The sequence below is a fragment of the Suillus bovinus genome (genome assembly GCF_016758785.1).
Source record: "Suillus bovinus strain UH-Sbo-P2 chromosome Unknown EDB93scaffold_74, whole genome shotgun sequence".
NCBI classification, from domain to species: domain Eukaryota; kingdom Fungi; phylum Basidiomycota; class Agaricomycetes; order Boletales; family Suillaceae; genus Suillus; species Suillus bovinus.
Window position 1 is genome coordinate 1 of NW_024542130.1, and position 14,842 is coordinate 14,842.

The 14,842-nt window shown below is 45.3% G+C and overlaps 5 protein-coding genes across 5 annotated transcripts; 2 read left to right on the forward strand and 3 right to left on the reverse strand.

The window, feature by feature from the left end:
- Positions 1-6,575: 6,575 nt before the first annotated feature.
- Positions 6,576-8,169, forward strand: EDB93DRAFT_1254437 (uncharacterized protein; the record flags this gene model as incomplete). Its single annotated transcript, XM_041453611.1, has 5 exons — positions 6,576-6,740; positions 6,789-7,217; positions 7,279-7,464; positions 7,516-7,689; positions 7,729-8,169. 5 exons carry the CDS (start codon positions 6,576-6,578, stop codon positions 8,167-8,169), a joined length of 1,395 nt encoding a protein of 464 aa, XP_041303494.1.
- Positions 8,170-8,378: 209 nt separating this feature from the next.
- EDB93DRAFT_1242629 (uncharacterized protein) lies at positions 8,379-9,689 on the reverse strand (the record flags this gene model as incomplete). Its single annotated transcript, XM_041452040.1, has 9 exons — positions 8,379-8,533; positions 8,567-8,584; positions 8,621-8,768; positions 8,821-8,891; positions 8,939-8,964; positions 8,989-9,182; positions 9,213-9,326; positions 9,351-9,451; positions 9,551-9,689. 9 exons carry the CDS (start codon positions 9,687-9,689, stop codon positions 8,379-8,381), a joined length of 966 nt encoding a protein of 321 aa, XP_041303495.1.
- A 63-nt stretch (positions 9,690-9,752) lies between these two features.
- EDB93DRAFT_1172046 (uncharacterized protein) lies at positions 9,753-10,794 on the reverse strand. Its single transcript, XM_041450377.1, has 3 exons — positions 10,606-10,794; positions 10,425-10,552; positions 9,753-10,372 (listed from the first exon to the last, which is right to left on the reverse strand). Exons 1-3 carry the CDS (start codon positions 10,747-10,749, stop codon positions 10,216-10,218), a joined length of 429 nt encoding a protein of 142 aa, XP_041303496.1. The 5' UTR covers positions 10,750-10,794; the 3' UTR covers positions 9,753-10,215.
- On the forward strand, positions 10,795-12,539 carry EDB93DRAFT_1172051 (P-loop containing nucleoside triphosphate hydrolase protein). The gene is made up of 6 exons (XM_041450378.1): positions 10,795-10,891; positions 10,944-11,055; positions 11,111-11,606; positions 11,656-12,018; positions 12,073-12,374; positions 12,432-12,539. The coding sequence occupies exons 1-6, from the start codon at positions 10,811-10,813 to the stop codon at positions 12,446-12,448; spliced, it is 1,371 nt and encodes a 456-aa protein (XP_041303497.1). The 5' UTR covers positions 10,795-10,810; the 3' UTR covers positions 12,449-12,539.
- A 252-nt stretch (positions 12,540-12,791) lies between these two features.
- EDB93DRAFT_1254440 (Pkinase-domain-containing protein) lies at positions 12,792-14,521 on the reverse strand (the record flags this gene model as incomplete). The annotated part of the gene is made up of 4 exons (XM_041453612.1): positions 12,792-13,168; positions 13,241-13,358; positions 13,406-13,738; positions 13,820-14,521. The coding sequence occupies 4 exons, from the start codon at positions 14,519-14,521 to the stop codon at positions 12,792-12,794; spliced, it is 1,530 nt and encodes a 509-aa protein (XP_041303498.1).
- Between the last annotated feature and the right edge of the window lie 321 nt (positions 14,522-14,842).

Below are 14,842 nucleotides of genomic sequence, written 5' to 3' on the forward strand. Positions count from 1 at the left end.
TTTGGTACTCGACACTTGGTGATTTGTGCAGTGAGGGAAATATGGATATGTTGTATACATATTTTTGGGTTTCAGGCTTCGGGTTTCGGGCTTCGGACATCGGGCCTCGGCACTCGGCACTTGGTGATTTGTGTACTGGGTGTCGAGTTTCAGGTTTCAGTACTTGACACTTGGTGATTGGTGCAGTGAGGGAAATATGGATATGTTAGATACATATTTTCGGGTGTCGGGTTTCAGGTTTTGGGGTTTGGGCCTTGGCACTCAGCACTTGGCACTTGGTAATTTTTGTACCGTGCTTTGAGTTTCGGGTTTTGGCACTCGTCACTTGGTGATTTGTGCAATGAGTGAAATATTGATATGTTGTATATATATTTTTGGGTTTTGGGCTTCGGACATTGGGGTGCGGGCCTCAGCACTTGGCACTTGGTGATTTGTGTACCAGGTGTCAAGTTTCAGGTTTTGGTACTCGACACTTGGTGATTTGTGCAATGACTGAAAAATGGATATGTTATATACATGTTTTCAAGTTTCGGACTTTGGGGTTCGGCCCTCAGCACTCAGTACTTGGTGATTTGTGTACTGGGTCTCGAGTTTCGGGTTTTGTCACTTGACACTCGGTGATTTGTGCAATGAATGAAAAATGGACATTTTGCATACATGTTTTTGGGTTCTGGGCTTCAGATTTTGGGTCTCAGGCTTTGGGTCTATCAGGACTCGGCACTCGGTGATTTGATAACTGGACTTTCAAGCTTCAGGCTTTGGGTGTTCAGGTGTTCATGTGTTTGGTGTAAGGAAATAGAAATTTCACACATTTTCACCAGTTTCCAGTTTCCAGTCTCGAGCTTGGGGTGTTCAGGTGTCCGGAATGGATGTTGCACAATGGGATTCGGTTTTTGGGCATCTGGGACTCGGTAATCTGCAATGTCAGACAGATATCTCACTACCTCGGCCCACCCGTCTATATAACATCCCCCTCCAGCGGCCCACCTGTTATATAATGAATATTCCACAACTCCCTCAGCCCATCCGTCTACAAAATAATTCCAGTATGTCGGCCCACCCGTCTATACAATAAACCCTTACATCAGCCCACCCATCTATATAATACATATTCCACCACTCCCTCGGCCCACCCGTGTACAAAATACTTCCTGTACGTCGGCCCACCCATCTATACAATAAACCATTACATCGGCCCACCCGACATCTTTGAGGATATATATAATATCAGCATAGATGGGCCCACCCGTCTCCATCAGAAATAATATCCCTCCCAGCCCATCCATCAACATCGGGGATATACATAACATCGGCCCATAGTCCACTGGCCCATCTTATATGGGATATTATGTAGGTCAGGTGACCCGTATAATACGGAAATATGTCACGGAAGGGGCTCGCCTGGTGAGGTCATTTTCAAAATAGGTCAATTAGTTCAAGTATACCGCAGTGATTTAGATTATACCTTCAAAACAGAATGGAAGCTAATACCAAAATGGTCGGTTCCATGTCAAATTCAAGCAAGAAACATCAATTCATACAAATTGGAGACATTGGAAGAAAGACCAATACAGGGAGAGTTCAGCACAAGACACTTGAGAGCATTTATTCCCAGGACAGGCACACAATTAGCAAAGAAACAAGAGATGTATGAAGCGAAGCAAAGGAGCGAAGACAAAGTAGAGAGTATAGGAGAGAAAGGAAAGAATAGTGAAGAGGACGAAAACAAAGATAAAAATGAAACAGATGAAGAAGATAATGAGAGTGAAGAAGAGGATGAAGATGAGAACAAGAAGGAAGACAGATCAGTAAGAGGGAAGGGAAGTGGATAATAGAGGAGTAGAGTGGCATCGAGGGCGGTGCCGGTTCTTTTTAGGGGGGTGCATGGACTAGGGGTCCCAAGGGTTGGAGCTGCACACCCAGAGCTCTGTCAGCCATTTCCTTAGCTTAGTCAGCATACAGACCAGGTTCCAGTGTGTTGTAGTATAGCATCATCTCATCTTAGCTTGCTTGCTCTGTCTTTAGACTGCGAGCCCCTTAGCCCTAGTCCATCGGCCTTCATAGGTGCATTGCTGACCAACAACAATGACCTCTGGAACACATACAATGAGTTTCTTGGTGGAAATAATTGCACCTGCATGTTTGAGGCGGTGAAGAACTCAATTTGTGTCTAAACAATGCTCCCAAACAAAACATTATATAAGTTTGTTGCTGGAGGAGAGTTCATAAGTGTCGTCAGGAAGTTCATATTGAGTATGAGGCCCCAGGACATTGGCATTGTCTTGTAAGTTTGGTGCGACCTCAATCTCATCCTGCAAAATGACAGCTACATCATTTTGGAAGACTGCTGGTGAGTCTGTCCAACCTTGAGGCAATACTGTGAGATGAAAGGTGCCAAGAGGCATCTGGAATGTGATGATGTCGTGTGATTCTTCTGCAAGAGCTCAGTGATTGAAGCCAACAAATAAGTCCATCATTGAATATATGGCTCATCCGGCATACTGTTCTGCAAAATGCTCTATATAAGGCATGGTGCTGCGTCCTTGACAGTGATGGAGTTAAGCTGCTATAAGTCATGAACAATGCGGATGGCTCTGCTTTTCTTTGCCACACAGAACAAGCAGGATTGATATGATGAGTTTGATGGTTTATAGATGCCTGAAGCTATCTTGGACTGAATAAGCTTGATGACTCCTTCCTTAATACCCAGTGGAATGGAAGGTTGGTGATGTGCCTAAGGTGTGTGTTTGATAGTCGGAATGATGACTGGAGAAAAGTATTCATCCTTGAAACACCCTTTCTCCAACTCATCCCATGCAAGAGCTTGCTCGTTGTTTATTAGCACTTGTGCTGCAAGTTTCTATTCTTTGGGCCAGAGAAAGTCATTTTTGAAAATTCCCAAATCATCCATTCATTCCTGTGTTAGGCATGTTCCAGGGGTAAAATTGGAAGGAACAGGTGAGAGCACAGGAAAGGTGAGAAGTGGGTCTTTGGGAATGCAATGAATGATCCATGCATGGGCTGGCATCATTGTGGCGACTGGCTTGATTTTGTTAGCAACTTTCTTGTAGGCAAAAATATGGCAGACTTCATTATATTCAAAGGATTGGTGTAGCAGGAATTCTGAGAGTAACAAGTAGGTAAGAGTATAGATGGGACTTGGAGGCTGTTGAAATGGTGTCAGTGTCAGTGCAGAAGCTACTGCAGAAAGGAGAGGAGAGCAGTGAAGATGAGGAATCTATAGTGCAAGGAAAGTTAGTGCTAAGCCAAAGAAACACAGATAGTCCTGGGTGCAAGTGAAATATCAACCCAAGGGCAGCTGTCTGAGTCAAGGGAAACCTCTCTTATAAAAAGAGGGACACCACACTACTACCAGGGTAATAGGACTTGGAATGTGCAAAGCACATAACAAGAGCGATGTGAGATATGATATGTGGACGTGCGAGTGCAAAAGGCGAAGTGTGAGGTACATGACGCGAAGATAGCACGTGTGAGCGAGAGCGAGATAGACTAAAAAGAAGCAAGGTGAGACAACTGATAACACCCCAACTATGGTTGGCTGATGTTAAAGCAAAGGGCAGACAACTAGTGCACGAGACTTAGATAGTCACTGCTAACAACGAGTAAAATTCTCTAGTAGTAGTGTATCTCTAGGCTTGTACTACTTTAGGTTGATCCACAAGAATCTTAGTCTCTTTTACTGTTGACTGAGGCTCATATTACTTGAGTTCTCACCTTTGACATAAAAACTCAAAGATGTCGATTTTGATTGGAATAGAGACTTCGAAGAGCGCAGGATGGCCTTGGATAGTGTCTAATGCACCACAATTAAAGAACTCTTGCATCAGAGGCTGTGGAAGTAGAGTCACTGTCTCAGTCAAAAAAAAGCAGTTCAACTACATCCCAATATGTATTCTGTTACTCCAAACACCTTTTCGTTTGAAACACAGTCCAGTGGCAATCAACTCATTTAGATCCTCCTTTGTTTGGGAAGTCCAATTTTCTGTGAGGTCCTTTACACCCTCTCCAATCACAGCAGTGCATGAATCAACACTCACTCTCAGACTTCTAACAGGTTCCTCAATTCCATTTATGACAGGGATCATCCCTTCCTCCAACTCTCTCTCTCTGATTTGATCCTCCCCTGGCTCAGATATGGATGAGGCAGTATTGACACCAATGCCAAAGGAGGTGAGGAAGGTCATTCTGAGATGCTCAAACTAGGAATAATCAGTGAGATGAAGGTTTCTCTGCATGGCCACTTGGTTTCTGACTGAGTGATTGAATTTGATGACCTGAGAGTGGAGTCTGACTTCCATGGCATGGAAGAGCTAACTAAGATAGGTGTTATATTGGACATATTCTTCCCATCACTAAGGAAAGATAAATCTGACAGCTTCAATGTACATAGAGAAGGCAATATTGTGGTCCAAAGAGGATTTAATTCCTTTGACTGATTTGGATACTTGGAGGGCAAGCTCAATCTCATTATAAATGATGTGGGTCTTTTTAAGGTCCAACTCCATGGTATGTACTGAGTTGAGCACTTCTGAGATTGATGTATTTCCAGTGGACAACATTAAGCCATTCACTGGGAGGGAAAGATGGGCATCCTGGAGTGGATAAGATGTTGCAAACAACACTATTTGGATCAGCGGCAAAGTTTTTGAGTTGCTTATAGGTTTCTCAGATATCCTCTGGTAAAGAGGCATATACAGACGTTCTTTTACTGGACCACAGGAACTTGCTAGAGCTGACTGTTTTTCCTTGCTTAATAGAGGATTCATCTTCTCCTTCAGAATTGGATTCACTTCTAGTCCACTTTCTGACCACTTCTGCCTCTTCATTGGGCTCACTTCCCCTATTCTCTCACTGAGTTTTCTCTTCCGTGAACTGATCACTTGTTGTTGTCCTCACTCTGCTGCCTGAAACTTGGTTGAGTCAATATTGTTGAGTATTCCAATAAAGGTGTCAAGCACTTCATCAGAGTTCCTTCTATTCCAGACAGCTCATGACTTAGGGAGCACCTCATGGATGGCGAGAATCGTGCTAGCTTTCCCACTTTGACTGAGTCAGTATTGATTGATGAGCTCATTACATTATTCAATGTAGGAGAGGTCAGAGATGACCTCAGACAACTATTCCAGAAGTTCAGTTGTTGTGGCTGTTGTGAGGTGTGTCCATTATCTGACATGAAGTATAATGATAACGAAGTTAAATATCTCACTCAAAAACAGCTAGTGAAGCAACAGGAAAGGTTAGAAAGAGGATAGACTCAATCCACCTGTGTTGAGTTTACTACAAGTCTCAGACACATTCATTGAAGTATGACCAAACTCAGGTGTACAGGGAACCTGTAGATAATGTGTAGTGTACAAAAAATGTAAACTAGTCTTATATACTACTGTGAAATACCTATGCTTTCGGTCGGATAACTACATTACCAGAACATTACCAATATTATATAATGCACTGTGCACTTTGTGAGTATCAAACTCTGAGTTGCCTGTATGCTCCAAATCCAACAACCTGTATTGCCTGCTAGGTAAGTTCCTAGCTCTACCATATGAGGATGGAGCCTGAAATAAGATAAACCAACTCAGACACATGGGATGTGCACTGACTTTGGCTGCCAATGGCCAGCAAACCCCATGCAGACTCTGAGGTTTGAGCAAAACAATATTTGAGTCAGACTCAAACAGAGTAACATGCTGCCTGTAACAACACTGGCAATCATGCAACCCATTAGCTTAGTGTAAATAAAAATCAAACCCAATCAAACCCTGGAAACTTTTTTCTGACAATTATTATTGTCTGCTCAGTCAAGCAACTCCAGGTAATGGATGACTTTCCATAGGCTTGAAAAATTCTCATTAGATTATCATATCATAAATCTGACCATATTAGGCAGGCGTACTACAATGCTGCTGTTCATTTGCAATCAATTTGCAAGCATGTGTCACCTACCTCCCTCTAATAAACCTTAATCTATAGGGGGGTACCCCTCCCCCCTTCTAGATTTTGCAGATTAAAATAAACGACTCCCTTCCATTTTTAGCCACTAATGCCAGTAATATATGCTGACATAATCTGCCTTGCTTAACATGCATGTCATGCAATGCAACCGCCTGGCGCAGTGATACCAAGGTACATTTGCATCCTCTGACCAAGTATGCTAAATTCTCTCAATTCCAGCTCTATTTAGAGGATGACCAGCACCCAGTATGACACAATGAACCTCTTACCTGACCAGCATGTCACTAGTGCTTCCAAACTGGCTCAATCTGTCCTATTGTCTATCTCCAATCAATCCTCACCCTCTGACAACCAAAATTTACTTTCAGTCCCTCGATATGGACTCGGCACACCCATAGTCCATCCATTTTGCCTTTGCATGCCTGTATTGCACAGTTACCAATGCAGGGGCCTTGAGCATTTTACTATGAACATCTCCACCCCTTATGGTGGATGGCTCAACAAAGACTTGGATCATATAAAGTTCAGATACCAGTAGCCACAAGGTCAGTACTCAAACTTCCAGTCCCTCCAACATCTAATATTCGCCTTTCCAATCTATGTCTGTCCCTGCTAGCCAAATGATTCCCAAGTTGCACTATGATAATGCAGGTAATACATATGTGTGTGATCACCTAGGCCTTTGGAAGCTGCATCCAGGCATTGCACAGGTTTTGACTCAAGTACAGCAGTCCAAAGACAGTCACATGTCCCAGGTATATGGTGTAAGTCCCAACCATTATCTGACCTTCATGTACTGATTTACCTTGTAGCGACATGCAGCAGTGCCCTGTATGTATGGACTCACCACTCCTGCCAACTTCTTGCAGTCTCACTTATCGTCACCACCCTCACCATCTGAGTCCTGCCTCCTGCCACCCAGCACATACCAAGACCCTGCTCATATCCTGCTCCCAGACTTACCAGATAGGGACCTTCTGGAGCCTGTGGTGATCACCAAGTCTCATGGATATGCACCTGCTACCAAAGTTGGCGGGGCACATCACAAGGCTACTAGAAGTATCAAAAGCAGGTGGAAAGATAAAGAGAACACTGGCCTACACAGTGCTAACCACCCTCAAAAGCATGCACATGCTATTGAGGCCAATAAAGATTATCGAAGGACCAAATGCGGTTGGCCCAATGGCTCCAACAACTATAGCACGGCTGACATCAAAGCGCTTCTTGACTTTGTTGAGGATGTTGTTCCTCTGGGCCAGAAAGGGTGGCAACTGATACACTCGAAGTTCACACAGTGGGCAGGCCATAATGGCTGTCCTCTCCGTAAAGACCATGAAGCCCATGGGCAATAGAGTTTGTCCTCCTGACATAACTTGTGCCCATGAGCTTGATGCTCTTATCAATGAACATGCTGGTACCCATGACCTAAATGACTTGGACCACAATACCTACGACAACGAGTTAAATTGCAATGAACAACCCATCAAGGTGTGAAGTATGTCACCTCTGGAGCACACTGTGGTCACTCGTGCCACTCAGACTGATACACATATGCTGTGTCGTCGAGATGCAGCAGCTTCAGAGTTGCTTTCTCATATTAGTGGGGCCTTTGACCCTGCTGTTCAGCAAGCTCGGGATGACGATCACGCTACCAGGTCTCTTGCAAACATGCAGTTGCCTGCCCAGGGGCAGCAACTGAGTGATGCCAATGGAGTTGCAGAGAAATTGTGGACCTAACTGTTTGACTTGCAGACGAGACTGTATGAAGCCAAGCCTGAGCATGACCTTACCCAGCTTTGTCTGGAGATGACACAAATGCAACAGCCTCCTCCCAACAAAGCCGCTCACAAAACTCATCACCAGTGCAAACCCAAACAAGCGGATTATACCTACTACCCTAATGGCAGCCAATGTGACACCCCAGCATCTGATGCTTCAGACCACCGTCCATCTTCTTCTCAATACACCCATCCTACTCCTCCTCCTTTCAATTCCACCCCTTCTCCTTGCTTTGTCCACCATCGCTGGGCATCCAGACCCCATTTGCATGGTGGACTGCAATGCAACTCCAGAATTATTTGTTCTAGTAGGAAAGAGACCGAGGTATGCACAGACCTCAAAAGTGTGGCTATGGATGATGTGGATGACCTGCCAGCCAGCTCGTTGTCAGACACCAGAGGTGTAATCGCTTAAGGTACTTGCACAGCTTAGATCAATAAGGTGTGATCTCTGACTTTCCTCACTCAAGATACTCATGCAGCTTAGTTAGATTGTTTTCTTGTTTCTCTGCTCAAAGATCTTGTTTCTCGCTTCCTCGGCTCAAGGTACTCGTGCAGCTTATATAGATAGACATATGATTGCATTGTGATAGTGTAGTTATTTTAATTGAAGCCACAAACTGTCTACTTGTACTCTAGTGTGACATGGAAACACGCAACTCGATCTTTCTGTCTTTGCTCTGAAAATAACATATTCTCAAAATCACTCCAGACTGCAATATCATCATCCGTCTCCTGCCAATGTTTGAGGTACACTGTCCATATTTGATTGATGCCAACTCAGATCATATGCAGATTGTGCAATCACACACAGATCTCAATGAGATCACCTCACAAGTCTTTGTCACTGATTTTGAGTGGTACACGCAATCCTCCAAAAGCACCTTGAAGACCATGCATGCTCCATTCAGCAGTCTGCTGGTAAGAAAGGAGTTCATGATTGAACACCATCTGTTCGTCAATCTCGGCAAGTGTGCCTTGAATGTGTTGGCCCTGTTTGAGAGGTGCGCAGGTCTAGCCCTGGATGTTGTTGCTGCCATGTAGGAATGCTGTTTTGAAAGGAGACATAGATTTGATGAGCAACACGTGAGTCATGCCAACTGCCCAGGGCATTCAACTGCGCAGCAATGATCACCCCTGTAAGATGGTTAATCAGGACTATAGCGAGTCTGTATCAAACTTACCTTCTGCTGAAAATACTAATACAGAACTAATGAAATGTTCTGAGAGTCACCAGTTAAATGTTGCATTCTCAATGTCAACATCTTCAGATGTTTGCACAGGTAATTTGAGGCCATCAATACTGCTGAATGCTCCTCTCAGTCTCCCATGATGCGCCACAACGAGCTCACTGCAATGCTCAAAATCTAGGCCTCCTGGCCATTGAATTTTGGCATCTTGGATGGTGTGAAGGGTGCATAGCAAAAGCTCAAGACTGAAGCTGAGATATCAAGTGACAGTACTGGGGATGATAGCAAAGATTTGCTGGAGGCTGACAGCATGCATGGTAGAGCTGAGATAATGTAGAACAAGCCCAAGTGCCCCTGCAGCATTGAGGGAGCACTGATTTGGCTGTGGATTTCTGCATACAGAGACGTCATAACAAGGGACTGGTGTCTCATACCAGTATTGTGCAAATCCTGTAGTAAGTAGCAAAGAGAAAGTAGACACATCCACACCCATTGTAGTGATGAACACTCAATCATTCTGGCTATTGTACAGTACATGCCACAGGGTGTTGATGTGAGGATTTAAAAGAAGTTGGGGTCAGCAAAGATATAAATGATGAGGGTTACGAGTGTCAATGTGGTCTTGTCGTGATACCTCACTTCCAGCAATGATAGTGGCAGCCAGTGTCTGAGCTCTTTCATCGTCTTCAAAAAGGTCTGCCTCATCTTCATCAAGAATCAAGTACTGGACTGTAAGATTTTCCATCACATCAAGAACACAATTAAATGTATTTGGCTGAGCGTATGGGGGATTATTCTGGTATAGATTAACATATCTTCGTTATTGGTAATGTTTTGGAGACTCCGAGATATTCTATTCCACATTATTTTGCCCATGGAAAGTCATCCAATGTCGGAAGCCTGGTTTGAAGTCGAGTTGGGTAAGGTGGTCAAATTCTGCGATAGCTGCATGGAGAATGGTTTGTATTTGCAATAAGGTGTATCCATTTTGGATATGACCCTTTGTGAATTCTTCGACGAATTCAAGACGTTGATTGATGAAGTTTCCGTCAAACTCTCGGTTTTCTCATGTAGAGGGATTTGAGGAGAGTGTTTCAGTTGTTGTATTAGCATTGTCAGACATGAGAAGTTTCTTCGATGTTATCAATAATGCTCATAGCTTGCTAGCGATCGAAATGTGTTATTTTGCTCTGTCATATGCATATGCTGGCAGCCAAATTTTGTTATAGTTCCAGCGTCACATTCTTCAAGCCTTGCCTGTCGAAAAACTCTCAAACCCCCGATGTGAGCTCCCCTAATAAGTATAATTGATCACCAGAAGCAAATGGGGTTGAAGCGGTAGAATCAATCTCCATCTTTGAACTGACATTGGGAATTGCGGTGGTGGACAAAGACCCAACCTCCAATGCAAATTGCATTAATTGTTGCCTGATGGTGAATTTTCCCTGGATTCGCGGTCAAGATAGGATTTGGAACTCACTGCTTGTGCCGTTTCAGCATCTCGAGCATTGCAACTACACTGTCCTGTTCCTGGACTAAGAGGTCACCTCCTTCAAGTGTACTTGCATAATCTTTCGCTTGAGCAAGTGCATATTTGAATTCATTCGTCTACTAGGACGCCGATCAAACTACTCTCCATCTTGCCGTAGAAAAGGACATACCGCATGTAGCAGTGCGTGTTTAGCCACAGGAGTTGCAGTCCCCTCTGCTTTTTGGGCGAGTTCAAGTACCATAGCGAGCTTTGGTAACAATCTGTCGAAGAGTGCAGTTGGTAATGGATGAGTCCATTCCGGCGTGCTGGCCATGTTCCAGGATTCAATTCGAAAGACTTCCGACTGAGCGACGCCTAATTAATCCAAATCGCTTATGTCATATATTAATGGTACTGCGGCAAAGCTTGCCTTTCAGTCATTTCATCACTCCATGTCATCGCAAAGCAATCTAGATGTGAGTGTCGTTCTAGATCTTCTGGATCTGTGGATTTCTAACAAATCTGAAGAAAGCCATAGAGCTTGTCAAGGGTGCTATCGAGGATGATGAAAAGCAGAACTATCTTGAAGCATACAAGCAGTACATGAATTCACTCGACTACTTCATGCTGGCTCAGAAGTGTATGTCCACTTCCGCATATTCTGCAGTCTGCACTCAGTATAGATGCCAATGTAGACGAGAAGAATGAAAAAGCCAAGCTACTCGTCAGAGCGAAAATTGAGGAGTATCTTGCGCGAGCGGAGACCTTGAAGAAGCATTTACAGAGAGATGAGAAGAAGTCGCGCAAAGTCGTCAGCGCTGATGGTTCAGTGAATGGCACCAGTGGAAAGGGCTCTGTTGACAATCCCGATGAGGACAAAGACCCTGAGCTCAAGAAACTACGCGCAGGTCTTTCAAACGCTATCCTAGCAGAGAAACCGAATGTGAAGTGGGATGATGTTGCTGGTTTGGAAGGAGCGAAGGCATCTCTTAAAGAGGCTGTTATTCTTCCTATCAAATTTCCCCATCTCTTTACTGGAAAACGGACACCATGGCGAGGTATCCTACTATATGGCCCGCCGGGAACGGGCAAGTCCTACCTGGCGAAAGCTGTTGCCACAGAAGCCAAAAGCACCTTTTTCAGCGTCAGCTCAAGTGACTTGGTCAGCAAGTGGCAAGGCGATTCAGAACGGTTGGTGTTTTAACACTATATTATGTTCAGTTCACCTCAGATTCCTTAGGCTGGTAAAGAATTTGTTTGAAATGGCTCGCGAACAAAAACCTGCAATTATTTTCATCGATGAAGTCGACTCTCTAGCCGGAACACGAAATGAATCTGAATCTGAAGGCTCACGGCGGATCAAGACTGAGTTTTTGGTGCAAATGAATGGCGTTGGCCATGATGACACAGGCGTTCTCGTTCTCGGGGCAACTAACATCCCTTGGCAACTTGATCCTGCAATCAAGCGTCGTTTCGAGAAACGAATATATATCCCACTTCCTGGCCCGGATGCGCGGAAAAGAATGTTTGAAATTCACGTTGGCAGTACGCCATGCGAGCTAGAGCCAAAGGACTATCGTCTTCTGGCCGATCGAACGGAAGGGTATGATCTTTTAGCTTCATCTAACTGAGGTGATCCATCCAACTACCTACCTAGGTATTCTGGTTCGGATATATCCATCGTGGTTCGCGATGCTCTTATGCAGCCAGTTCGCAAAGTCATATCGGCGACACATTTCAAGCCTATACCACTTTCTTCGTCGTCAGGAAAGGCTAAGTGGACACCATGCTCACCGGGCGATCCAAATGCCGTCGAAAAGACTTGGTCGGATATTGACTCTGATGAGCTTGTAGAACCACCGCTGAGGCTAGCAGATTTCATTAAGAGTTTAGACAACGTACGACCAACGGTCACCGAGGTGGACATCAAGCGACATGATGATTGGACGAAGGAGAGTGGTATGTTGTCGATAAATTAGATGCAATCCAGTCTTGTATTGACTTCTGATTTTCCAGGCAACGACGGGGCATGATTCTCGTTTTACCCTACCTCATTATTACATACCACAATACCGTACTGTTCTATGACATATTCCATACTGCGAAGGATCCCTTGCGCTGTTCGACAATGGCATAAAGACATCCATTCCATGGCCAAGTAAGTACTACAAGGATCTATGGTAAGCAGGCGCGCAGACGGTGACAGATGTAATAGCAGAAGGAAAATTGGATACTACAACAGGAGAGGCATATTGTTCTCTTTGTATTATGCTTCAAGAATACAGGCAGCGCTGTGTTCCAAGAGGGCTGATATTAGGTTACAACACAACATACAAGGTGTTGGCACATGCGACGTGCCCCCCGTAAGAACGCGCCTCATGATGACATGATCTGCGCTTGCTGCATCGCATGCACATGCACATGCGTAGGTTTTGCTACAGCATGACAAACTTCTATACCCTGCACCCATGAATGCGCCACAATGTCCTCAATCGGAGAGCGCAATTTTGGGTCGGGCTCAAGCATCCTCCGGATTAGACTGCGGCACGCCCGTGGGCTCAGATTGTTGATAGTCGGTGGGAAAACGACATCCTTGTCTTTATCCTTGTCTTTGTGCTGAACTCCACAGGCTGCAACATACGCTGCATAGAGCGTATCGGACATTTGAGCAGCACGCCAGGGCATCTCTTGGAAGTGAAGGCAGTAATACACGATACCGCACGCCCATATGTCAACTAAGCGGGCGTCATATGCTAAGTCAAGGTAAAGAAATTATTGTCTACGCAGTTAGGTAACTGAATCAAAGAGGGTTGTATGTGGCTTACGTTTGCCTAAAAATTGCTCTGGGGCAATGTACGGCTCGCTACCGCAAAGTCCCGTCGACATGTGAATTGTCGCTTCCCATGGCAGGCGGTACACAGTTGATGCACCATAATCGCCGATCTACAAGAGCATGAGAAGACAAGAATACATAATGCACGTTCACCCACCTTCAGATGGCCCTTGGTGTCAAAAAAGAGATTCTCGGGTTTGATATCGCGATGTGCGACACCTTGACTGTGGAGGTACGAAACACCCGAAAGCATCTGCTTGAAGCAGCACTCGACTTCACTGGGGGACATACCACCCTTCTTGATCGCGGCGTAGAGATCCCCGCCAGGACAAAATTCCATGACCTCGCACCAATGTTGGTTCTCGTCCTGAACGAGATCCACCGTCTCGACTATGTTGATGTGATGCAAGGTGGAGGAAATACAAAACTCTGCAGTGAGTTTCTTGACGTACTCCTTTTCTGATTCATTCTTTCGTCTTTTACGGAACTCCTTGATATAAAAGATGTGATCAGCACCAGCCAGAGGCTGTGATGGGCAAAGACGGGACTAGTGACTGGCAGGTCTGCTTACCTTGACAGCGTACAGCTTCTCTTCACTTCTATCCCATTTGTGAGCTAAGCGGACGACAGATGTGGCTCCCTTTCCAATAGCAACCTTTTGGCAAACACCGTACTTCTGCGTCAGACTGGCTGTGCTCTCACCACCAACCGATTTTCGGTCCACGTCAGAGTCTGACTTCTTGCTACTAGTTGAACGGGCGGAAGACTTGCGTGAGAGTTTAGGTGCAGAAGCAGTGATAAGATCTTTGAGAGTGAATTTCTGCCCACTGTCCGAGTGAGCGTTAGATGGTGCCCTAGAGCGGCTGGTAGGCGTCGAGGGAGGTTTTTCTGACGGCGAAGGTTTTCCCTTCTGAGCAGTCTTTGACGTATGTGGTACGGTTAGCCTGTTGCCCGACACACCGCCTGACAAGCTAGGAGCCCGGCTTGCGGCCTGACTTGGGGGACGGGTTGAAGGAGCACTCCAGTTGCCGCTCTCCGATGGTGAAGGTGAATCAGTTACGGAGGGCGTTGCCGAGCGGGGTGTTCCGCCGATGACAGCATTGACTACCTTGGGCGGTTGCATGTGCGAAGTCAAGTGGTACGTGGTACCGTTGACCAAAGAATTATGATGGGGGTAAGTTTGGAGAGTACTGCAATCAAGCGGGGGCTTGTCTGAGCCGTCAGGGCCTTCGCCCTCGCTCTGAGGGGTATCTGCTGAGTCAAGAGCCAGCATTGATGTGAAAGAAGACAGTGTGGTAGAAATGGCGAGATAAACGTGGGGGTTACCAGAGGCTACTAGTCTCCGTTGCTGACCTAATACCGAATCGTATTCGTTAGAGAACCAATCGCAGATGAAAGGAACGAGAGGTGTGGTAAGGTCGTGCCCTATAGGGACAGCATGCTAGTTTGAAACAATTGAAAAAAGTTTGATGATATGATGATGATGATCGATGCTAAGTGCGTCGTGGGGCGAACCCAAGCCGTTGATGGTGAGTTGCCTATAGCAAGGCGAGAAATGACAATTAAACCCTCCGGTAAGAGGTGTTTGGTGAGC